General features: G+C 43.1%; 1 protein-coding gene across 5 annotated transcripts; it reads left to right on the top strand.

Moving 5' to 3' along the window:
• Nucleotides 1–26,343, top strand: rb1cc1 (RB1-inducible coiled-coil 1). 5 transcript variants are annotated; one of them, XM_062527234.1, is made up of 24 exons: nt 1–361; nt 1,828–1,919; nt 2,095–2,214; nt 2,473–2,599; nt 4,419–4,589; nt 4,979–5,181; nt 5,346–5,769; nt 6,619–6,789; nt 8,301–8,485; nt 10,827–11,013; nt 13,263–13,344; nt 13,470–13,534; nt 13,696–13,799; nt 14,001–14,127; nt 14,366–16,257; nt 17,175–17,364; nt 17,819–17,927; nt 18,088–18,394; nt 19,191–19,245; nt 19,595–19,642; nt 23,399–23,457; nt 23,563–23,690; nt 24,830–24,900; nt 25,196–26,343. In XM_062527234.1, the coding sequence occupies exons 3-24, from the start codon at nt 2,144–2,146 to the stop codon at nt 25,271–25,273; spliced, it is 4,854 nt and encodes a 1,617-aa protein (XP_062383218.1). In that variant the 5' UTR covers nt 1–361; nt 1,828–1,919; nt 2,095–2,143; the 3' UTR covers nt 25,274–26,343. The 5 variants fall into 5 exon arrangements, with proteins under 5 accessions (XP_062383218.1, XP_062383212.1, XP_062383204.1 ...); XM_062527228.1 differs by having other exon boundaries at nt 19,176–19,245; XM_062527220.1 differs by having other exon boundaries at nt 13,977–14,127.

Here is a 26,343-nt window from a genome sequence, read left to right as displayed (position 1 = left end):
CAGTGACGAAGACGACAACAACAAAACACAGCAGTGTTAGCCTGCTGCTGGAATAACATTAGCTTGTGTTACACAACTCCAGAGGAAGGGGTCGATGTCAACAGGAATATTCATTAATCAGTGAATCGTAATTTACACAACGAACAATATGAGCAGTTGTATTACAAATGACACATACTTGCCTTGAATCAAGGCTGTATGTTGGTGTAGGAGTGTAAATATTTAGCAAGCAAGGTTGCTATTTTCAGCTAACGTTAATTCTCTTGCGAGGTGATGGTAGCTAGCTATCCGAACTCTACCAATAAGCTATATGAAGTTATGCTATCTCGCTAAAGGAGAGGATGCGATTTATCAAGCGAAGGTAAGAGCGACTCAAATTTCCTGTAGTTAAATGGTCATGGTCGTGATGGAAAATATTGTAACGTTATATGTGATTGACCCGTCAGATCAACTCCATTAGTCCTCCAGAAAGCGGAGTGAAATGTAGCTAGCGGGAGCATACCTAGCTTGTGAACGGTTACCCTCCTTTGCTAGTATTCTGATAGATATTGTGCAGTAAGTTCGAGGTAACGTTATTGACGTCCACCAGCTGCTCTGTTGCTAGCTGGTTGTTGTTTTTTTGGAAGGTTAGCACGTATGTTAGCTAAATCAGCTTTTGCTTTTACTCGTTTCATCAACTATTGGTGGTTATGGACTGGAATAGGATTTATATTTGATCAGTAACCTACACGAATTATAATGTTACTCGGGTATCATGTCATTCGCAAGCTAGTTGTCCTACACCAGCTGTGTTGCGTTATGATAGAATTGATATTATAGCTAAGTGCTAACTGGCTAATTAGTTAAACGTATGGGATGCGTCTGGGCCCCATCTAGACAGGGCACCTAAACAAAGGCATCACACACACACCGTTGTCGTCAGTAATACCAGATTAATCGGACATAAACAGCTACTTATAAGCCTTGTCCTGTTGCCTGTGTGGTTGTAACGTTAGACTGCCCAGGTGTTTCACATGATGCAATCCATCACACTGGCAGCTAACGTTAACGCTAAAATTACTGTATCTCAGCCCGTTGTAAATTTACTAGCTAGCCCGTGAAAGCGAGGCCTTGTACCTCATCATTTTTGCTTTAACAGGCGCAACCCTTGGTCTGGACGACATGGTCAAACATCATCTTAAAACTCCATTTCGATACGGTTCTTTCGTGCTTTTCTGGACAACCCTTGACTATCATCAATGTGAGGGAAAATGTAGAGCCTAAGTTGCATCCACATGAAGAAAATACCCAAGCTTCACCGCACAGAAGCACACCTGTAGTGACTAGTCTGTTTTATTTTTTATCCCGAGGTGAAAACGGCTGCCTTGGCTGCCGTCCACGGTATGTTTACAAAGCATGTAGCTAGCTGTGCCGTGGCTAACTCCGCGATCATAGCGTGCTACATTGGCTAGCTTGCTAGCTCCCAACATGACTCAGCCTGAATATTCAGTTGTGTTCTTATAGATAACCGTTTGTTATAATATGTACATGTCCTCTGCTACTGTCGAATGAATAACGTAGTTATGAATGTGAGGTGTGTTTGTCTGTCAGATCGAGCCAGGCGACGCCTTGAACTCTTTCAGTGGTGCCAGTCACAGTTTAGCTAGACCGTGGCCTATTTATGTTATTGTAACACCCAAAGTATTCATCACCTGACAACAATGTCTTGAAGTTTTCCTTAATATTTAATAAATTGAAGTTGCAACACGGTGACATCGCCCATGGACATGTAAAAACATTTGAAACACAGATGTAAGTTAGTTGGTAACGATGTCATTTTCTCCTCAGAAATGCAGAGGGATTTTAACAACTGACATTTGATGTTCAACTGTGGTGAACATCTGCTATTGGTGTCAAGACTACACTGGCAGCAAGTCAAGGTGGGGTTCAGTTACACCAAACAGTTAAATTACATGAACAATACTGCCATAGGCCACTGAGAATAAGATATTGACTAACAATGATAAACAGAATGTGTTTTGGGGTTGGTTAACTGTGGCTCCTTTTATTTTCCTTTTCCTTATGTACCTAAGCATGTTTTTCCTGACTCCACAGGACTAAATGAACCAGGAAGGCAGAACTACAGAGTTTTGGAGAATTCAACATGAAGTTGTATGTGTTTCAAGTCAACAATGGAAGCACACTTACTTTTGATACTGAACTTGCCGTCCAAACGTAAGTTTATTCAGTAGGGAGGGAGGCAAAGTATTCAGCTGAAGTATTTGATTAATAGTGCTCTTTCTACATCTTTGTCATTATCTGTTATATGCTTATGTATATACCAGCAGTATTCAATCCAAGGAAATTGTTTTCTGCTCTTTGGATCGCTAGGGCCTTTTAATTTTTCTATGTCAGTCCAGATGTCTTTCTAGAAAATGTTTACAGAATTTCAGTGAGCAAATATCTGACCTTTATGTATTTATGTCTTTGCAGGGTGGCTGATCTCAAACATGCCATCCAGGTTAAATACAAGATTGCAACCCAGCACCAGGTCCTGGTGGTCAATGGAGGGGAGTGCATGGTTGCAGATCGACGGGTCTGCAGCTACAGTGCAGGCACTGTGAGTGCTTACAATAAGGCTGTGTTTTGTTTCCTCTCAAGGATCCTGGATAATCTCATCCAGAGTTGTGCTTGTCTGTTTTGTCTGAATAAGGGAACAGGGACTGCCGCTGCCTGTTTAATTTGGTTGTTATTGATGGTGCTTTGAGACATGGAAAGTTAATTTAATTGTTTATGGAGACTGTATTTCGGGTTTTGTTTTCTGGCTTGCATTTGGTGTAGTCAGAAAAAATATATTAACAAGTGTCTGAGGTAGAGCATTGATGGCAGTCACAATTACTCCAATCATTTTCATCCTTAAAAAGACTAAAATGCAACTCTTATTTTCCCTCATGTATTTGAGATGTGAATATGCCTGATGCAGCCAATAGCTGTCGCCTTACTATGCTTGTTAATGATAAGTCAAGTGTAGGCATGTGTCTGCAGCTGTTATTGACCCATAAATAACCATCACCGAAGAATTCAGTTAAGGTAGACAGCCAGACATTCTGAAAGATACTAATCTAGCACCAGTGACGTGCAGCTGGTATTTTGGAGATTACTCAGATCACTCTAAATAGCCTATCTTCTACTCCAGAACAATATGGGGTGAAGGATATTTCACTACACATTGCTGTGCTGGCAGAACCAGGCATGGTGAAATAAAATAGTTTTGTCCCTCGGCATGAAATATCAGATTGACTCGATGCTAGTCAAGAGGTTGAAGCCTCTACTTGTCCTTTTGTTGTCAAAATGTCAAAAGATGATGATGCTTAGTTTGTCATGCTTTGCAAAAGTAATGATGTTTATTATTTACAAATAATATACCCACTGATCATAATTGGCTAGCTGTGTCTCATTCCTAAGGAATTTTATTGTTTGTCCAGTTTCTACTGACTGGGGCATAGAAATGAAGTTGAGCTAGTGGCCCTGTTATGAATTGATGTCAAATGTTCTGGCCACACACACAAAGCTTAATGTAGGAATATTTAGAATGACAAATAGGGTTTTGTGCCTCAAACATCTGAGGTAATTTGTCGGGCATGTTTTTAGGCTTCTGCTAATCAAATGATGCAATTATGAGCCTCAGTCACTGAACTTGTGTGAATACCTGGAGAATGGTCCTATATTTTAAAGTGCTAGTAGTTAAATCGTTTTTTGTTGTTGTCTTGAAGCAGAAGCCTAAATGTATTACTGTCATTATGATTTGAAATGCAATACTTGTATTACCATCAGTATCAGGTAAGCTACATACTTCTTAGACATTTATGGCGTAGAATTCAAAAAGAGGCTAAAGTGACAGTGTGTGGGTTTGATACACTGGAGGCTATCCAGATGGCAGTGGTGTTTGCTCTGTCCCTCTGGAGATAATCAGAGTTCCTAGCCAGATGCTTGGCATTAACCTCCACTGGGAGCCTGCTTGGCAGTTGGTGGCCATTACCTCAGCTCACAGTTATATGAAATACATGAGAGTAGAGACTGGCATAGTTATCTCATTCATAGGTAAATAGAAATGTGCTGTGTTCAGGGTCAGGTTATCACTGCTCTGGATAATTTGTCAGTGTTTTGTACATATTGCACATAAAGACCCCAGTGACTGCACCTGTATGAATGTGGGTGAACAGGACCAATCAGGCCAATATCTGATATGTTGTCTTGTTAAAGATGCTCGTGATTTACTGGTCACTTTTTTTTTGTCATTATTCTGAAGCACTTTTAGAAATGGTTTGATATTGTTTGTCAATGCCCGACATGAGTTAAATGATATACATCACATTTAAATAAACATTTTCGATGTGTGTAAAAAGCTTTTTTACAACAGTCGTTTTCCTTCTTGACAGGATACCAACCCCATCTTCCTGTTCAATAAGGAGATGATTTTATGTGACCGAGCCCCCACCATCCCCAAGACAACCTTCTCTATCGAGAACGAAATGGAGCTGAAAGTGGAGGAGTCCCTTATGATGCCAGCAGTCTTTCACACCGTTGCCTCACGAACACAACTCGCAGTGGTGAGCTCTTTCTCTGACTGCGAAAGATAGATGGAGAATTGAAGACTTGAGACATCACTGCTGCCGCTAAAGTTGATCCATTGTCTTTGTACACTGTAGTCATGTCAGATGCCATATTGAAATTTGGTCTGGAGCTGCAACAGTTACTAAATTAGTTGTTTACTATTAAATTAATCTACACATATTTTCATCATTGATCAGTCTGAGTGTTTTTTTAAGAAAGGAAGAGAATTCTTTGAGTCCATCTTCTTAAATGTGTAGTGACGTTATAGGATGTAGACCTTTAGTGAACTATGTTCATGTACCAAAGCCACATAATGGCTATTATGTGAATGTTTTTTGTTCCACTGACAAATCAGTATATTTTCATGTTGTCCTGTTTTTGATAGGAAATGTATGAAGTTGCCAAGAAACTTTGCTCCTTCTGTGAACGCCTGGTTCATGATGAACATCTGCAACACCAAGGCTGGGCTGCCATCATGGCCAACCTGGATGACTGTACGCTGTCCTATCAAAAATTGCTATCGAAGTTTGACTCAGCCTACATTAACTATCAGCGGGACTTTGAGGACATCAAAATAAAACTTACCAAGTAAGTGACTCTACCAGTATTTCCCCTGGAATATTTTCATGCCACCTCATCTACCCCCATCCCCCTCCACACACGCACACACGCACACACACACATACACACAAAAAAAAGGCCTGTAAACAAAACATTGAAGAATCTCACCTTAAATTTTGTATGGTCTGTAGACTGGGGACGGCCGTATCAGTCATGGCCAAGATTCCTCTGCTGGAGAGCTTGACCCGCCACAGCTACCGCGAGAGCCTGGAGAAGTCCAGCTCTCCCGTGCAGAGGCCCGATGAGGAGGAGGAAGATGAGGATCGCTCGGCCCAGTCGGTCACGCCCAGCGCTGCCGACGGGCTGAGGAAGAGCCACGAACTGCCCCCCGCCATGGGCGGAGCTTCTCTCCAGGCGGCTGATGCCCCCCGCGGCGATGGCAAGATGACGGACAGCAGCGAGCTCAAGGCGGCACTGCAAGAGGCGGACTCGCCCGAAAAGGCAGCCTGCACCGGGATCTCCTTTAACGTCACCCTCCTGGACTGGATCAACGTCCAGGACCGACCTAATGATGTAGAGTCGGTGGTGCGGAAGTGCTTCGATTCCATCAACAGGGTAAGAGCCTTCCTGTTCTGGTTCCATCATGGATGAACTGCGCTCCAGTTTCTAGTGTTATTATAGTTTTATCAATAGTTACTGTATTTGAGTTATTTTCAATATTAGTAAAAGGAAATTACTTAAATTATGGCTGTATATTTTTTGTAAGGTCTGGTCTATACTTTCTGCTCAAGTCAGTTTTTTTACTGATTGTCTGAAGTCAAGGTATTTTCTCCACAGTTATTTTGTGTTTTATGTGATGACTGCAACAAATTAAATGTAATTTCCAAGTGAGTTCATTTTGACCCCTAAACTGATTTAAACGAAATTGTGAACATGGAGTAATCCTCTTCTCTTCAAGGACATTATGGGTTCTGTGAGGACCGTTAAACTGTGGAGGTTATGCAAATATTTGAGATGCAAATTATATTTCAGGGGTAACTGCAGTGAACAGCAGTTCTGAAAGAATTGTAGCTAAGCTGTCTAGGCTAATTTAAGCACATTCCTGTTTGATATAGCAGACTTTGTATGATCAATGAAACAGGTATTTACTAAACCTGCCTGTGGAATTGAAATTTCAATTTCCCTTTCACTTGCTTGACTAGTTTGACCTTTAAATGCCTCAGAACCCTTTCAGAGGCCATGCTGCAGCCCAAGCCTTATCATTCACCTGCAGATATCTTCACTGAAACTTGCCTCAAAAATGGGTTCGCCCCTATCATACTGAGAATGGCATGAAAAGTAGAGTAGTGTTGCATACTTTCCTTGTCAAGGTTTTGTAACCTTTGGTCTAACCATAACCTCAAATACTTAAGCCACACCAGTATCAACTTAACGTCCGTGTGTGTGTGTGTTTAAACTCTACAGTTGGACCCACGTATCATTCAGCCATTTTTAGGAGATTGCCAGGACACCATTGCCAAACTTGATAATCAGAACATGAAGGCCATCAAGGGACTGGAGGACAGACTGTATGCCCTTGACCAAATGATTGCAAGCTGTAAAAAGTTAGTCAATGAACAGAAGGAACTTGCTCAGGTAAGGAAATGTACTTTCAAAAAGACACCCCACCCCCCATTCCTGTTACTCTGACTGTTATTCACTCAATTCTAGAAAAGTCAACACACAGCCTATAGGCCTGTGGAAAAATAATCATTTTCACAATGTGAAAGGAAGTGATTATGCATCGATACAGAGATGTTAATAATCAATGTGGAAAATATATAGACTGCTGTTTTTTAACTACCGGTAGGATAATTCGGTAAGGGATTTTGAGGAGTGCATACCGCCACCAAAAGTCAATGCAACTAAAGTGAAACTGATTCATGCATCTGGCCAGTTTATTGGGTTCTCCTTTTCCGTTGCCCATGTAGCCTACTGCAGAAGTATAATTCAAGTGCCCGTGATTTTTTCGCAGTAACCGATAGACAGATGTGACAAATACCTAAGTAATAAGGTATTAGGTAGGCGATTTATGTGCAGTAGGACATGCCTGTTTGCTAGCGCTAATAGCGCTATGAAAGAACCAGTAAACACTGGCTATGCTTGGAATGCTTCTGGTCTGGATAGAGTCACCCCTCATGTATGACTTAGTTTATGGTGCTCATACTTAACATATCTAAAACCCATTCAACAAAGGACTTCCGCTTTAACCAAGCCTGGCTCTTACCTTATATACCATTGTTTTTGTAAACAATGCCATTTGATTCAGCCAGTATAGCCTGGGTTAATCCAATACTTTTCAATACCTAGATTTTGTGAAATAGCCCTTTGACTACTTACAGTAATTTCCCGCATATAAGCCGCATTGTGTATAAGCCGCAGGACAGTGTTTTATGCAAGTTAAAAGAAACAAAACCATATTAACACCATATTAAATGCCCCGCTGTATTAACCTCATAGCTGAAGAATTTTTTCAAAATCAATGTATAAGCCGCGGCTAATTGTCGGGAAATTACGGTAAATCCATACAATGTGAACGGAAATGTTGAGTATTGCCATAGAATATAGTGTGATTAGTCAAAAGCAGTTTGCTGTAACATTGCGAGAAAGCTGTCCTTGATTGTCCATCCATGGCAGTGCCTGCACAGTAAAATCATTGTCAGACAGGTACATTCAGAAGTGGAAGCCAAGTATAAATTATTCACTTGTGAAAAGTATACCTTACTACCAGTAACTATCGGGCCCCTTTAAAGGCAACTCACTTACATAGGCACACATGCTCTAGTGGGTGCACGTTTTCTGCCGCCGATTTATGCAAACTACTGAACACTGTGTTTGGCTTGTGCCTGGTGGTATCTAGAAATAAGTATCTGGGAAGCTATTGGGACAAACACATTAGAAGAAGTACAATTGCAAAAGTTATTACAGTTCAATGGTAATGTGTGTAGACACCTGACATGTGGCTCAAGCATCAGGTATCGACTTACAGCACTCAGGCCAAGTCACTTACAGCTGTCACCTGCTTTACTTCACTCCTGTCAGTGGACACTGGTGTCTTCTCTGAATGGTCATAGAAATTCTCTTCCTCCCTTCCTCCCTCCCCTCAGGGATTTCTGGCCAATCAGAAGAGGGCTGAAAACCTGAAGGACACCTCTGTGCTGCCTGACCTGTGTCTGAGTCATGCAAACCAGCTAATGATCATGCTGACCAACCACAGGAAGCTGCTGGATATCAAACAGAAGTGCACCACTGCCAAACAGGAACTCGCTAACAACTTACAAGTCCGTCTCAAGTAGGTTGCCCACTCAAATCAGTCCATGGATGTGTGATGCACTTCAGTGGTGTTAAAGGTTTTGGTGTTTGTGTAGCATTAAAGCAGCGCTATGGAGTTTTGGTCGAAAAGCTAGTGAGCTACTTACCTAAAAGCTTTGCGAACCCAACCTAAAGTATTATTGGCACTGCTAGAAATATGCTGGAGCAAATATAGCTAACATTGGTTTTCTCTCTTTGTTGTTATTCCCACATTATTCCCACATATTCTCTTTATCTTTCTCACATACCGTAACCACATACAGTGGAACTTGAAATTTGGAGATGATAACCAGTCCAGTTGCCTGATAAAAGCATAACTCAAAAAGTGGTGAATTGTTGCATAATGTTGCTTTTAAAATCATCATGTGATCCGGTCTTATGATAAACAAAGTAGTTTGGTAGATTTCCTCATGGGGTCATTCCACCTCAATTCAACGGATTTTAGAGAAAATTTCTGCTTGACCATCTCAGATTTGCTTCAAACTTTTACCATCTAAAGAGTAACCATTTAAACTGACTTAGCCAAAATATTAGATTGGTATACCTAATACATCCAGAGAAAAACATTTTTGAACATGGTACCCCCCTTCTGATTTTTGGCACATTGGCGCCCTCATCTAAATCTGCAGCAAAGTTCAGATGTCATTATCTCAAAAAGTGTTCGAGCTAAAGACTTCAAATTTTCTGTGAATGATGATTGCTACCTATAGATTCCACATATTAATTCGTAAGTCGTATGTGTTGACACTGACTGTGTTTCAATCTTGTGAAATCAGAAGAAAAATTGCAGATTTCTTTCACACCCCCACATTGGGTGCCCCATTACACAATTTGTAAACAAAATGTTTGGCAAATGGTTATGTCTCTCTACAGAAGTGTTTAAGCTGTCTTTGAAAAAGTAATGAAGAGGAGTCTATATTGCTTTTTTGTTGGAAGTATTGTAACACAAAACTGAAAAACAATCAATTTGGATAATATTGTATCTCCCCATTACAGAGGTATGACAAGCTATACCAATGAATTGAACACATCTCCAGAAAGAGTATGGAATGGGCTTTCAGACTGTGAAATTTCAAGATGGTATTATGGCTATGGTTATTGAAATGTTATTTTTGAAATATTGGTCTACTATAACAACACATTGCTGATATCCATGAACAGTGACATCTAGTGGCATTAAATAGTGACAGCAGCAATTTATTTCGGAAATACAGGAAATAATTTATTAGTTCATCACTCAGCAAGTAAATGAAAATATAAATGTTTAACAGTATGAGACATAAACATCTGATACTTAGGAATAAGACAAGGATTATGAAATCATTAAATAATAGCACAAAAAAGCAACGCTAATTGTTGTAATAGACCAATATTTAAAAAAATGTTTTTTAATAACTGCAGCCATAATACCATCTTGAAATTTCACAGTATGAAAGCCCATTTCATACTCTTTCTGGAGATGTGTTCAATTCATTGGTATGGCGTGTCATACCTCTGTAATGGGGAGATACAATATCATCCAAATTGATTATTTTTCAGTTTTGTGTTACAATACTTCCAACAAAAAAGCAATATAGACACCTCTTAATTACTTTTTCAAAGACAGCTTAAACACTTCTGTAGAGAGACATAACCATTTGTCAAACATTTTGTTTACAAATTGTGTAATGGAGCGCCCAATGTGGGGGTTGAAAAAAAATCTGCCATTTTTCTTCTGATTTCACAAGATTGAAACACAGTCAGTATCAATACATACGGCCTACGAATGAATATGTGGAATCTATAGGTAGCAATCATTATTCCCAGAAAATGTGAAGTCTTTAGCTTGAACACTTTTTGAGATAATGACATCTGAACGTTGCTGCAGATTTAGATGAGGGCGCCAATGTGCCAAAAATCAGAAGGGGGGTACCATGTTCAAAAACGTTTTTCTCTGGATGTATTAGGTATACCAATCTAATATTTTGGCTAAGTCAGTTTAAATGGTTACTCTTCAGGTGGTAAAATTTTGAAGGAAATCTGAGATGGTCAAGCAGAAGGCATTTGTTGAATTGAGGTGGAATGACCCCATGGTAATTTCTTGAAAACTGAGCTAATAGCTATGTTAGCTCATGTTAATAGCCGTGTTAGTCATGTATCGCCATGCTGTTCAGACTACAGTGTCAGCTGGCCTACAGCAGCTTCACGAGTGTCACAGATGCCTCAATGATGAGCGACGACGTGCTTTGGAAATTCTGTTGCAACATGCCAACCATTTCACCTGTAGCATTTTGACTTACTGAACTTGGCACCCTGTGTGTGTTTGGCTGTGTGTGCGGTAGATGGTGCTGCTATGTGATGCTGCACGCGGACCAGGACGGGGAGAAGCTGCAGGCGCTGCTGCGGCTGTTGACTGAGCTGCTGGAGAGAGTGCGCGTGGTGGACGCGCTCAGCACCGTCCCCCAGATGTATTGCCTGGCCGTGGTGGAGGTGGTCAGGAGGAAGATGTTCATCAGACACTACAGAGCGGTCAGTGGCCTAGAGAGATAAACATGCTCTTCAAGGCAATATTTAAGCCTTCAAGTTTTTTTTTTAAGCCCTCCAATTGCCTTGTTACTTGTGATTTTCAGTGGCTTTCAGCCTTTTAAAACACACCCTTGTTTTTCTGTGCCCGTTCCATCATTCTCTGTCAGTTCTGGTTGAGAGAGGTGATGATGGAAGATTTAAACAAAGCTCATTGAATAGGCACCGTTATACGACTAAGGAAATGTCCATAAAAATGATCTTACCCAGACCTGCCAACATATACCGGTACGCATTTTGCGTAGCGGGCACTCATTTTGACCACCTAGTAAGCTGTGTTGATTCTGCTGCTGAGCTACAGAGCCACAGACATAGATATATAGCCTACATTTGTATTTACAAGGTCTCATTTTTTCCTTTAGTAGAATTAATGGAGACTGTAACGTTAATTACTTGCAGTAGAGATCATGATATTGCAGATCCCAAGGAGAAAATATGCGTCTATTCATTAAATAAACAAACACGATTTTAATTTGAAACTTGTGTTCACGGTTATCATCCCTCAGTCATTCACGGCATTCTAAGTGAAAGTGTGTGCAAGTGCAGGTGCGTCTTAAATGTCAGAAGACAGGGGTGCCACAGGTGGTACAGTTAGACGTTGACAATTATATATTAAAAACGAGTGAATTAGCATAGCAGTGTAGCAGCATGTTTTCTTCTAATATTGCTAACCTTATGTTGCCGTCTTGCATATGAAAAAAGTAGACGTAGGCTACTGTGTTCAAATGTAGCTTAGGCTACAACGAGATTCTGTGATGAAGAATCCATTCAGTTTGAGCCATTTAGATGGTGCAAACAGTGGAGCGAACTCAGGCAACTTTAACAGAGAGCTTCATCAGTATATCAAAGGCTATGCAAATAAAAGATGATTTGCTCCTTAACTGGCATGTGCCATTCTAGGACAAAAGCAATGATGATTGGCATGCTGAAATCTTTCAAAGAAACTCTCTATTAATCTGGAATATTCCTTCCTACATTGCACATTTTAACATGTAATAGGAACACTGTTTTCACAACGTTATTAGTTAAACAAAATGATCTGCAAATAGCCTAGGCTGCAGATTAAACATTTCAGATCAACTTTACAAATGCAAGCCTAATATAGGCTACCCTATGTTATTTGATGTTAGGGTGAAAATGTGTCTATCTCAAGCAATTTTATTAGTTCTGATTTGTTTCAATATGCATATCATGTCATACTTCCTTTAGTAGGCTATGCTAATACATTTCCCAGGCCTATGACATATTCAAAAGCCTGATAATTTAGGCTCAGATATTTTCTTTGTTTTAAGGCCTGGACCATGTTCAAATAACAAAAAAAAACTTTTGTAAATTGCACACACCCAAATTATATTTTATATGTCTTATCATAATGCATATAAAAGTAAACTTTTCTATTATATATCATATGTTAAGCACTGTCAACCGTCACATTAAAATACATGTAGATACAACGCAATTTAATCAATGGCCTAGTGAAAGCAAAACACCATATTACAAATCATAATCATTTTAGGTTAATTTACCTTAACTGATCAGCTTCGGAGTCATTGGAATGGTTATGTGACTTATTCAAGGTTGAATGAAGGCTGTCTCGCTTCCCCCTAGCGCCTGTGAGTGGAAAAACCACGCTTGCAAGTTTGTGCCACTGGGCCGGTGCACTGACAAGCAGAAGTCTCGCAGCCTCACGATCATAGTCATAAAAAGGCAGACTGACCGATTGAGGAGTGTTTTAAAATAACAAGCTAAAGCTGTAGAGGAAGCTCTGCAGAGAAACCTGCTTGCGTAAAACGAGAAAACAGCGAAGAAATCAGCAAACCTGCATAGTTCCTCTTTAATAGACTAAGTGCATATTGAATAGATATACCTTAAGACCCTTCTTGAAAGATCCAAAACTATTCTTGTGCTGATATTTGGCCACACACATCTAGACAAGATGAGCTGAAAAAGTTGTACTCCAAAAATATGTTCCTGGTTGGCAGATTTGCTTATCTCAAACAACTCCCAACACGTTTCATCTATGGAACATGAATGTTATCAAAGAATTCAGAACTTGACCAATTTGTAACGATATAGAGTGAATTTTAAACCTGCCGTCGTCCATTAGTCTGTGGTCACTGGTGTTGTGCTTGTTTTTAGGTGTAGTTACTTGTTAATGTGAGATTTTCATTTTTGTACTATTCTCCCTCACCCAGTGGGCAAATGCACTTGTGAAGGATGGGAAACGATTCTATGAAGCAGAGAAGGCCAAAAGGGAAACCTTTGGGAAGCTATTCAGTAAGTGCTCTGTTTCATTCTCTTTTCACTTCATACCTGGTTTATTGTCTTAGAACTGTCATGATTCATAATATGATATACCTTTTTTTCCTATTTTTTAACCTTTGCTGTGATCTCTTTCCCAGGGAAGTCATTTCTTAGAAATCGTTTGTTTCGGGGACTTGATTCATGGCCTCCATTGTCTTTTTGCGTGAGTATTAGTACTACTAAGATCATACATGTAGTATCATATAGTAAATGTCTAAGTGTACACATGCTGGCGCATATTATTCATGTCAATAGATACAATATTCTTGTAACGACAAACCAATGACCTGCTTAAACTGTGTATTTTTACTCTTTGACATTCAGACTCGAAAGCCTCGCAAGTTTGACTTTGAGCTTCCAGACATCTCTCTTGAGGACCTGCAGTATCTAAAGTCTTGCTGTCCTGTCGAGGTTCAGCCTTTCCTCAGGTAGGACACATCATTTTGATTTCCTAAATATGTTTCTGCAGGCTGCAGCCTGACGGAGGTTTTTAAACTGCTGTTTGTTTATATAAACAAATTGTCATTACATTTAGATGAATCAAAACATTGCAAAATTTCAACACCTAAACTCTCTCATCTAAACCATCTCCAATCCTGTCTTAGACTTGCTCCTGTTCCTCCCTCCAGGGTTCCTACACTTTGCGACTTTGAGCCTTTGAATCAGCATGTTCAGATGCTTCATCAGTTGGTCCAGGCTGCGCAAAGTGTAGATGAGATGTCTCAAACCATCACTGACTTACTAAGCGAACAAAGGGTGAGGAGTGCAACTTGCTTTTTTATTTATTTCGGGAGTAGAGCAGATACATGTGTTAGTCCATCCTTCCAGAAAACAGTATACCCTAGAGACTGGCACTTCACAACTGATAGTAGTACTTCTGAGCCTGTTGCAGTGGTGAGCAGAGTAGTAAGACTCTGAAGGCAACAGGATAGCATAGCACTCCTTGTAAGAATCCATGGTTCTCTTTCCTCATAAATCTCTCCCCCTTCCTCAGGCTTCCTGCAGTCAGAGTGCTCAGAGGTCATCACAGTTCCCCCGGTCAGAAAGCACAACAGGGACGACGCCTACCTCCTCCAAAACACTATCCTCCCTCACCATCCCACCCCCCACCAGCCAGGCCCTGCCCGTCCCTGCGCCCCTCGAAGACCTGTCCCCCGACAGCATCGACGCCCATACCTTTGACTTCGAGACCATCGGGCACCCCAGCATGGACCCCGTCCTGCAGCAAGGCTCCCTGGACCTGGACTCCCTGGCCGAGAGCCCCGAGTCGGACTTCATGTCGGCGGTGAACGAGTTTGTGATCGAGGAGAACCTGTCGTCGCCGAACCCCATCAGCGACCCCACCAGCCCCGACATGATGGTGGAGTCGCTCTACTCGTCGGTCATCAACGCCATCGACAGCAAGCGCATCCTGGACACCACCACGCTGGAGCGGGAGAACTCGCGGATGGCCGCGCTGCGCCTGTGCGCCGACCGCTACCGGGCGGCGGCCGAGGAGTCCCAGAGCGGCCTGCGCAGCGTCCGGGACGACCTGCACCACTTCCGCGGCCTGGTGGCCCGCGAGCAGCGGGACTTCGGCTTCGCCCTCAAGACGGTGACGGTGGAGGTGCGCGAGGTGGTGGGCCGCCTGCGGCTGTGCCACGAGGAGGAGGTGCGCGAGGGCCACCGCGCGGCGCTGGACGAGCTGCGGCGCGGGCACGAGGGGGAGGTGCAGACGCTCACCGAGGAGCTGGAGGCCAACCGCGGCATCGTGCGCGACGTCCAGCGGGCCATGCTGGAGCTGGAGGGCCGCATCGAGCGCAAGGAGAAGGAGAGCGCCCAGCTGGAGGGCGACCGGGAGCGGGCGTCCGAGGAGCTCCGCGCCTCCCACCAGCAGGGCCTCCAGGAGCTGGAGCGCCAGCTCTCCGAGCGGGCCGAGGAGATCAAAGCGGCCCTGGCCTCCCGCGACGAGCTGACCGGCCAGCTGAGCGCCCTCCAGCGGGACGCGGACCGCTGCCGGGAGGAGGCGCGCCAGGAGGCGCAGGAGGCCGAGCGGGAGCGCCTGCGGGAGCAGGAGGAGGCCCTGGGCCAGCGGCACGGCGCCGCCCTGGAGGCCGAGCGGCAGGAGCGCCGGGACGCCGTGGAGCGCCTGGCCCAGGAGCACCAGGCCGCGCTGCAGGGCCAGCAGGAGCTCCACGGCCGGCAGCTGGAGGAGCGGGCCGAGCGCCTGCGGGAGCTGGAGGAGCGCGTCCAGGAGCTGGCCGACGCCCGCTGCAAGCTGGAGGTGGAGATGGCGCTCAAGGAGGCCGAGACGGAGGACGCGCGGCTCCAGAGCGAGGAGGCGCGCTCCCGGCGCGAGGAGGAGCTGGAGGCCCGCGTGGAGGCGCAGGCGGCGGAGCTGCGGCGGCAGGCCGAGGAGCTGGAGCGGCGGCTGCAGCGGCGCGGCGAGGAGCACGAGCTGGGCCTGGCCGAGCTGCGCGCCCTCCTGCGCCGCGAGAAGGACCACTGCATCTCGGAGCTGGTGGAGCGCCACGAGGAGGAGCTGGCCGCCCTGCGGCAGGCGGCCGACGAGGCCCGGCGCGAGGCCGACCACCGGGCACAGGCGCTGCGGGACGAGCGCGACGAGCAGGCCGAGGCACTGAGGGCGGACGCCGAGGAGCGGGAGCGGCAGGCGGAGGCGCAGCTCGGCGACCTGCAGGCGGAGAACGCCCTCCTGGCCGAGCGGTGCCAGCACGGGCAGCAGCAGGAGGCGGAGGAGCGGGCGGAGGAGAGGGCCGAGGCCGTCAAGGCGGCGCTGGCCGATGCCTTAAGAGACTTTGAACTCCAGAAGGAGGAGCTGGAGAAGAGACTGTTAGGAAAAATACAAGTACTTGAAACCCAGCTCCAAGAGCGACAATCCTCTGACAGGTTAGTAACCATCAGAAGAGTCAGATTTCATTGAAAAGGGAAAGGCTGAGGAGTGCATACTCACTGTCCTGGTGAACAGATAGGTATATAACACCGTGTCCTAACTGCAAGCGACACGACTGAATGCGTGCGACAAAATCAATTCCAGCGCTGTATTTTCAATTGGAATGTCCTGACTGAATGCGATGCGACCGAACGCGACAAGTTGCTTTGCTACGCGACTTCTTCAACCCTGTTTTGTCGCGCTGTCCGTTTCTATTTTAGTCGCGTCGCGCCGCCTTGACATTAACTTCTTCACGACGTAACAAAGGTTCATTAAAGAATGTTAACGCATACAATGTGGACACAAACTATCCGACAGTCGCGCAGTCGCTTACAATTAGGACACGGTGTAACACACTGGGGACTAAATAGGATCATACAAGTATTCTTACAGAGAGTATAGGAATGGTATAATGAGTGCCAGTAGTAGCCTGAGAAGTTGCAGAGAAGATAACCCTAAGTTATCTGTCAATACAGGCTCTTTCTGTCTCTGCTGTTTTGACATGCATGAATGGACAATTGCAGAGCAAACGTGTACGCTGTAAGCTGCTTTGGATGAAAAGATCTTGTAAATGACTCACTTTGAATATGAAGGCCCACTTCTGTTTGTGTGGAGGCCCATTGTGCCTCATTTGTGCACAGACATAGGCATGCTCAGGCTGCACGTGTACATGAATGCATCATTTTCACATTAAGTCAAAAGTCAGTCAGCTAAATGCCACAATGTCAGCATAACACAATGTCATTTTTATCAGGCAGTCACATCTCAGCATTTTTTTTCTCTCTCTTTCGGTGTATGTCATGGACTAATCGTTCTTGTTGGTTGTTTTTTTTTTTTGTCTGATGGTTCCATGGCCTGCTTCTGGTCCTCCCAGGGTGTCATTCTCAGAGGAGCCATCGGAGGGCAGCAGAGAGCCGACGGGAGCAGCAGTGTCTCTGGACACGGGTCTGCAGGAGAAGCTGAGGGAGGAGAACATAGACCTGCTGGCCAGACTGGAGCAGCTCGAGCACCGCAAGAACGAGGAGATGCAGAACCTGAAGACCTCGCTCATCGCAGAACAGCAGGTGGGCTCAGGGAACCCTCTGGGAGGGATTAGGAGAAGGGGAAACACCACCGCTGCTGCTGTTAAGCTGAGTCTGAAGCAAATTGACTCCTTTCACAGTCTTATTAAGCAAATAGTGCCACTTTAGAAAATGAAAAGAAACAACAAAAAAGTAACCACACTCTTGATCTATAACTCATTTAATTTACTTTAGAACATGTCACAGGACGGATGCTTTTTCGGCCTATGCTGTCTTCCTCGTCTTTTTTTTTTTTACACGGATTTAAAAGATAAAATAGAATATTCAGTTTAATTAAATTGTCAGAAAGCTCGTTGCTCAAAGATATGGTTCTAGAAAATGCTGTCGCTGGACCTCAGTGTGTTTCTAACACTGAATGGCTGAACATTCTAAAGTTGCATGGTGTAGCCCTTGCGTTTGGAGCTCCAGTAGATCAATTGTGCGTCTCTCCTCCCAGACAAATTTCAACACTGTCCTGACGCGCGAGAAACTGAAGAAAGAGCAGATCATCAACGAGCTGACGGAGAAGCTCCGGAAGGTCACCCAGCAGCAGGAGAAAGACAAAGGTCAGTGGGGGGGTGGGGGGTGAGGAGGTCAGGAATCTAGCAACACTACGTGAAGCAGTAATTGTTTCATGTTTGCTGCGGTGACATGAGGAGAGGTGGGGGGGGGGGGGTGTTCTCTCTGTCCTGTGGTGCTGACTGTTATGTGCTGTGCTGCTGGCAGGCCTGATCGAGACGCTGTCGGAGGACCGTGCCTCCATGCTGCAGGAGAAGAAGCACCTGGAGGAGGAGCTGAACCGGCTGCGCAGCGGCGTGCTCGTCTCCTCGGCCTTCTTCAGCCCCGGCGCGGCGGCGGGCGCGGTGGGCGCGGCCTCCTCCAGCCAAGCTCTCGCGGAACCCGCCGGCGCCGTGGGCGGAGAGATGCCCCTCGTCCTCCAGGAACCCGACCCCGAGAGGCTGGCCTCGGTCGCCTGTCTCCGAGACGACGAGAGGGTGGACCCTGCCGTGGATGCCAGCATGATGGCCACGCAGTAAGCATCTCCCCCTCCACCTCACCCCACCTCACCTCACCTCACCTCACTGCCTACCAGAAATTCCTCCCCTCTCCCTTCTATTTGTGAGTGTCTGAGGGAGGCGAGGAAGGCTGGAACCTGATGTAGTGAATGAGAAATAAAAGACCAGTTTTTAATCTTGATGCATGGTGAATTTATGGAGCCTACCTACTGTATATACTGTATGTATAGTGATTTACAAATGAGGTACAATGCCAGGAAAATGTACATTTGAAAGCAAAGTGCAAAGCTCTAACACTTCCAGAAACTTTTAAATGTATATCAGAATGCAATACAATTTTATCAAGGTCAACATCTTTTTGAAACCTTAATTTAACACAGTCATTTTCAACCTTCATTGTTTAAAATGGCAACGGTATTTCCAGTATTTTATAATATTATAATAAAATCATGTCAAAATATTCATCCCAAACTTCCAAAAATAACGGTCGAAGCAGCCATTGTGCAGCCTTTAAACAACATGGATTTCAGGTGTTTTAGTTAGCATGCGCGCCAGGCCCTGTATCAGACCAGGCTCCGTGTACGGTCAGAGACACCAGGCAGGTTAGTTGAGAGGTGGCGAAAAACGTTGTGAAATGAGGACGGACAGATTGTCGACCAGTTGGAGAGACCGAATGACAGACAGACAGACAGAGAGAGGGAGAGACAGACAGGCAAGGATTACACGGTGTGAGTAATTTGGCCTTCACTTCACATTGTGTTTTGTTAGGGGCGCGACTGCTCTTGTGAATGACTTCAGGTTTTTTTGTTTCAGCGATAATCCATTGCTACTGTCGGAGGAGAAGCAACGGATCCTCATATTAGAACGGGTAAGCTGCAAAACCAGTCAATATTGGGGTCACTGAATTATCTGCAGCAGAAATTCTGCTTCATTTTTCCAGCTTCAAAGTAGAATTACAAGTAAGACTGACAGTGGATGCTGTGGACATTGTTTAGGTTTTGGTGAATTTCATGGATTGTTTTTTCCCCCCTTTATCAGTGATTGTATAAAGTCTTACATAAATCTTACAAGACTAGTTTTGCAATGTGATCTGTTATGTGGCCCATAGTTGTGTTGTCTAGTCTCTTGCCATGATCTCTGTAATGATGAATAATTATTATGTAAGTTATGAATACCACAGCAGTCCTTGAAGGTGTTTTTTTTATCTGTCTTGTCAGACTCTACACATGAAGGAGGAGGAGAACAAGAGGCTGAGTCAGAGACTGGTAAACACACATTTTATCTCCTCACAGCAAACCTCTTTGCGGCACACTTTAAAGCAACACAATGTTAGAATGTGTGCCTTTCAGCATGAGTTACTGGTTTCTTAAGCCGTCATATTACAGTTGGGTAACCAGAGAGTCTAAAGTGATAAAAAGGGTCACCATTCCTGCATGGCACATCAAAGTTGCAATGTGCAACACCTGGCCCTGAAGATGTGCAGTGGCAATGACATTTACCATTATAAGCCAGTATGCTATTGACAACAATTTGAAGGTTACAAACAGAAAAACATTCTGTTGCTTTACTCGAGCACCTTGATGGCACCCCCTGGCACTGTAGCAGGCAGCTGACACAAAGTCATGTCTATTGCAACATGCAGACTATGTGATCCATCTCTCGTTTTTATGAACAGTCTAAATGTATTAACGGCTCTGTGATTCTTGGTAATGCTTTACAAAACAAAGCCTTACCAAAGGTATAGCAAGCCCAGCTCTCCCTAAGCTCGGCTCCATCATTACTGGTTTAATGTCCCCTTCAAAAGAGAATTATCTTAAGAAGACCCTCAAGGTAGGAATAGCAAATTGCTTGTCGCCAGAGAGTGAAAGCACAGAGTTATCAATGGCAGTTAATTAGTACACAAGGCTGTTTCATGTAATTCAATTAGGTTCCCCCGTGGACCATTTCTCCTCAGATAGGTTTAATCTGCTAATGAGAGTAGCAGTTGCCAGTTTATTTACAGTAGAACCATGTGAGACGCAGGTGAGCTTTCTGATGAGCTGAGCCCCCTTTGTTGTGTGTTAATCACATAGCATGAGAAGCTAATATGCTGGGAATTCAGTAGTAGCAGACCCCCACAATCAGCACAGGAGAAATAAAAGGAAAAGAAATCCACCTAAGTAGTGTCTGTCTTTCAGCACTATCTCAGTTTGACCAGCTTTTAGTGTTAATAGGCACTTTAGTTTGTTTTTTTAGGGTCAAAAACCCTTTTATGTATGAACACATTCATATTTATTGTTTTTTGTGTGAGGTGAATTTTCAGTTAAGACTACAAATCTGTAAACACAGTGCCCTACATTTATTGGCACCCCTGGTAATGTTTACTTCAGAGCAGGTATTAAAAAAATATATATATATATATTTATATATAGAACTGATTTATCATAATCTTACAATGAAAACATTGAGGAAAAAATCAATAGATATTTGTATTATATGTTAAAGAGAAACTATGCAGGATTGGCGATTTCATCTCCGGTTTCGGTTTCGTTTTTTGTTTTCGCTCGTTTTATGCTTGCATATTTCTCTACAGAGCTTCCCCGACAGCTTTAGCGTGTATATTTAGGTGCTGTGTCCACCAAATGCGTTTTTTACAGCCAGAGCGCCCAAAACCTCCTCCTCTCGGCGCTTCGATAAGTGTTTATTGTTGCTAAGTTACCAAAACCAGTGACGGTTTATAACGAGAAGTGCCATTGACGAGCCCGGCGCTGTTCTAAAAGTTGAACAGATTTCAACTTTGAGCGCTCTGAGCGCTGCGACAAAAAACGGTCGGCGCCGGCGTTTTTTTCCGCCGAGGGCGCTCAGCGCTGTGAGCGTCGAGCTACATAGACTTAACATTGAAAATTGTCGCCGTCGGCGCAAAAAACGCGTTTGGTGGACACAGCACCTTATACATATATAGGCTATATATAAATATATAAATTGCAAGGGTGGTTCTTCTTGTTCCTTACGCGTCTCAGCCTTCCAGATGTAAACAAGGAGCGATCGCCTCCTGAACAAACTGCAAGGTTGCAATAGCGGATAGGGACACTGGGGGCGGGAGGAAATATTACTGTTTTCGATAAAACTGGTCAGTCAAGCAAAACAACGATTTCTAAGCGATTTTATGACTATGAAAAAGTTGCATAGGGTCTCTTTAAAACATATGAGCCATAATATTGGCACCCCTGGAAAACCTTGTCACAAAATTCAACAGGAGCTATCTTCCATTTCCATTGAACTTCTTTAAGTTAATCAGAGTTTCAGTGAACTTTCAGCAGTAATCCATGACTTCCCTTTCCACTCATAAAGTGACCGAGGTCAAATCCCCTAGTCATCCACTGGAAAGACTAGATAATGTGCTAAATTCAAAGAAAAGGAAAGACCTTTGTCAGCGAATGTCTATAAACTGGGGACTTGTTTGAAAATGGCCATCTTTACAGTAATAAAACGGCTCCCATGAACTGGAAATGTGGCAAACTTGCTTAGACAAAGACCCATGTTTGCCTTGTCCCTTGTTGACACAGGGAGGAGGATGGTAGGGTTACAGAAAAAAAGTATCTTTTTGGGGTGACCAAGTCTCCAAATAGATCTTCAAAAGTGACTTCTGTGCTCATAGATTATTTAAGGGCATGCCAGGTAAAAGCCTTGCCTGTCATTTCATTGCCAATGTAAATGGTAGGAGTTTCTGAATGCCACAGTGACTTTGTCTGAAATTGCAGTCTATTATCGGTGAGATGAAAATTGCGATTTTCTTTTCTAGCACTCTGGGGCACACATACAAACATGACTATGCTGAAAAGAAGCCCATGCCTAATGATAATTATGGTGGAGCGTGTGTGATATTGTGGGGCTGCTTTTACTCTAAAGGCCCTGGGAACATCATTAGGGTGCATTGTATCGTGAACTCCCAAGGAAAGCCTGAACATTTGCAAAGAAAAGTCTGGAGTGCTTTTGTAAAGAGGAATGGTCTCGATTCCCTTGCTTTGTGTTCTCCAGCATTATTGGATGTCATAGGAGAAGATTTGTAAAGTAGATCTTATCTTATCTTATCTTATATTATCTTATCTTATTATGACTTATGAAGAGAGCAGGGAAGCAGCATAGTCCAGGTGAGAGGACAAGTAGCCGTTCTGTAAATGCACATTGTGCCCTCATATTATCCTCACGTCTGACCATGGACATCCAACATATTTCTCAAGAGTCTTAAGCACAAACTCAATTCAGCGTTATTTAAACCTGCTTTAATATAGAGATTTGTCTCACACCTAAGCATCATGTGTGAAAAAACTATCGCTAACAATGGGGACACGGGCAGCACATGTAGACGCTCATGACGACCACAACAAAATGGAGGCATTGCAACTGCATCATGAATCTGATAAATCATAAATCATCTGTCACATATAACCCTGCATGCATCCTGTTGCACGGCAACAGTGCACTTGTAAGCCTGCCAGGGGTGCGTTTCCCAAAAGCATAGTTGCTAACTACGATGCATCTTCCGTGGTAGTGTCACTGCCACATCTGAGTTGACAGTATTTGAGTCACAGATAGCCTACATTAACGACACAGAAATACGGTGTTGATATTCGGTCACATTTCAGTAATTTTCCCAAATTAAAAACGTAATATGTGTGTCTAAGAAGCTTAAGTGTTTTGTATGTGCATAACTCTAATTTACTGACTCTCATTTGGCAGTGACACTACCAAGGTAGTTGCTATCATAGTTAGCAACTATGCTTTTGGGAAACAGACCCCTGGATGTGTGCTGGAACATGTTAGTATTGTATTTGCCACTAGATGGCAGAACTGTCAAGCCCAGATCAGTGTGGGGCTGCGGCCTGGTGCTCAGCATGGTTAAGCCTGTGCTCATATGAAACTATCCTCATGTTTACTCAAAAGCTACTCCTGACTTTGTCTGTGATCTAGAGCTGTATATTATATAGCATTGTGTTATGCCTGTCGATCTTGTCACATCAATATTTTTGTCTTAATTTCAGATGTCTCAGAGCATGTCGTCGGTGTCTTCAAGACATTCAGAGAAGATTGCTATTCGAGAGTAAGCATTCTGAGGCTTATGATCTTATCTTTTGTAGTGCTGAATATCATAGATAGGGGTATGATCATTCACACACTTAAATTTACACGTCAATTCATTTTCCAGTTTCCAGGTAGGAGACTTGGTGCTGATCATCTTGGACGAGCGCCATGACAACTACGTCCTCTTTACTGTGGGTCCCACGCTCTACTTCCTCCACTCAGAGTCCCTCAATGCACTGGACCTCAAACCAGGTTTGTTTATCTCTCTTTTCTTTCTCTCTCTTTTCTTTCTCTCTCTATATATATATCCACTGAGAGAACCAGGGGCTCTAACTGCCACATGATGCTATTGGATGGGGGAAGATGGCATCCTCCCCACCATGCTCTACTGTTTGCTCTCCTTGACCATTTGTCATTTAGAATTCTTTGATTACAAAAGCTTTAACCATAGACATGGCTTTGTACATGAAGGAGCACTTGTGAATCAATGCTCCAGGGTCAATGATGGTTGAGATTAGTGGAACATAACTTGGAACTTGCAGCAAAGGGAGGCCTGTTTTTTTTTTAATTTTTTTTATTTTTTTTTTATCTACAGTACATTTTACTTTTGAAAGGAATGAGGAAAAAGAAAAGAAAGAAATGAAAATTAGCGCTTTTTAAAATAAGAGAATGAACACTCTGGAGGAGACGTCGGGATAGCATTAACTCGCTAGTGTTGTTGCACGTTGCCATTTGCGATGTGATCTATCTGGCAGCATTGCCATCGAGCAACATGTTCAATGTCGTGATCTTCCAGCATGGAAGCAAAAGTGTCTGTTAAAGCTCGCACTCGCTACCCACGTAAGGGAGCGGTGCTGTTCGCTCTGAGGTCACAGGAAGAGACCTCACCAGCTAACACGCTTCTTACGGGCTGCAGACCCTGTAATGTCTCCATAAAGTCTCCCATGTGGAGAGCGCCGCTCCTGGGCACTCTGTCATGTCAGAGAGTAAATGGTTGTCTGCTTTATGTACAGAGTCAATTCAGTGAGAAGAAGACTTGTCATCTGCGTATGGGAAAAGCCGAATTAGCCCCAGTCCAGGCTTTATTTTTCTTTTTCTTTTTTTTTTTTTGGTGGGAAGGGAGTTTAAAATGTGCAATAGAGGATGTGTTCCAAGGAATACTTACAGAACACATCCTGGAGGTCCTTTAGTCACGATCTGATGCAATATGCTGAAACACATTTGGAACGTTTGCTGTCCTTTCATTTGAAATTACTCACTTAGCATTCTTAACTGCTCTTAAACATTTGTGTAACAAGTGAGAAAGGGGGAATGGTATTTATTCACTGGGTTTGTTTTTATGCTTTCTGTGGGTGCAAGTAGAGCATTTGTTGATTGTGGCTTTGTTACAGCGATGGGTGCCTCCAGAAGACCTTGGGTTCTTGGAAAAGTTATGGAAAAAGAGTACTGTCAAGCAAAGAAGGTAAAGTGTGGCTACTTGTACACATAATGGTGTGCAGTGCACTCAGCAAATGTATTGCAGTCACAAATGATTTTGTAAGGCAAACAAACCTGTGCATAAAAGGACTTTTGTTGATCTAGTTTTTAAATGTTTTTTAAGATATTTTAAAATACAAGAATTACTTCAGTTGGAATTGTTTCTTGATTTATATTGACCTAAATGTTCTGAAAGTGTCTGATTCTGCGCATATTAATTGTTTAGCTTGCTTTAGGTCTGAAAGCTTATTTTAAAAAGCCACATTTTCCTTTTCTTATAGGCTCAGAATCGGTTCAAAGTTCCTCTCGGCACCAAATTCTACAGAGTGAAAGCAGTGCCATGGAACAAGAAAGTGTAGTATCACCAAGTTGTGAAATATTGTATATGTTTATAATGTCTACATTGAAAACAAAAACAAGACAAAAAAAACAAAAAAGAAAAACAGTTTCGCATCATTTATGATTCTCATCAGCGAAGGAAAAGAAATCAGCACCCGGAAAGACATCGTCATAATCATGAGAGTTTTTGCTCTCTATTGCAAGACCCCATATTTTCCTCTCTCGCTCTCTTTTTTTTTAATCCGGAAGATTTGTAAATTGTGGACCAAATAACTTTACCAGGGCATGCCCTACACATATTGGCCAAAAAGCCATCATACCTGTCTGTACAATTAACTAAAAGTATTTGGATGTTATATATTAGTTCACATCATTATTCGCATATGTCCATATTTGTGGAAAATACTGTATCATAATCAGCCTAATTACTTTGTAAGGTTCTGAAAGTATACATTTATTATAAATGTCTATGGAGGAATGTTCATGGCATGCATATAGATATTATATTTTCTTTAATTTACTTATCCTGATATGTGTCTTGATGGGAAATATAGGTTATATGCTGTTTGTTACTCACAGTATGACCCTCTGTCGATAATTAAATTAAAATTGTACTTTTTTTTTGCCGGACAAGCTGCCTTGCGCAGTGGTCAACACAATCCCTCAAATGCACTTTCAGAAAAGAGAAAGCAAACAACTAATGCTTTTGTTGATACAAAAGGGAAGAAACAGTGCTGTTGAAAAGAAAAAAAAAAGAAGAAAAAAACCTACTATGACGGCACATTACTTCCCACTATTAGAGAACATTGACATGTAGAAAGGATGTATTTAATGTTTGTGGCTGTGTGTCATTACTGGATTGAACATGCCATTGTACATTACTCATCAAATCACACGCGTAACAAAAGAGAAAATGACTGTATTGTAAAAGAATTTAGAGTTTTCAAACAATAAAGGTTTGATCCAAACGCATTCTAAGCGGAAGGTGCTTACAGCAGCACAGTTCCACACCAGAGTGTGCTTATTGCCAGTGGTGCTCCATTCACTTTCTAACATTTGAAAATAAATCCCATAAACTTCAAGCATCAAA

Source organism: Sardina pilchardus, chromosome 2 (assembly GCF_963854185.1).
Source record: "Sardina pilchardus chromosome 2, fSarPil1.1, whole genome shotgun sequence".
NCBI classification, from domain to species: domain Eukaryota; kingdom Metazoa; phylum Chordata; class Actinopteri; order Clupeiformes; family Clupeidae; genus Sardina; species Sardina pilchardus.
This window is presented reverse-complemented; position numbering and strand designations above follow the sequence as displayed.

Bases quoted from the DNA above. Each gene is read 5' to 3' on its own strand.
- rb1cc1 (XM_062527204.1), top strand. From the start codon at position 2,144: ATGAAGTTGTATGTGTTTCAAGTCAACAATGGAAGCACACTTACTTTT. The intron at 5,770-6,618 runs GTAAGAGCCTTC...TAAACTCTACAG, and splicing joins GCTTCGATTCCATCAACAGG to TTGGACCCACGTATCATTCA. The intron at 16,258-17,174 runs GTTAGTAACCAT...TGGTCCTCCCAG, and splicing joins GAGCGACAATCCTCTGACAG to GGTGTCATTCTCAGAGGAGC.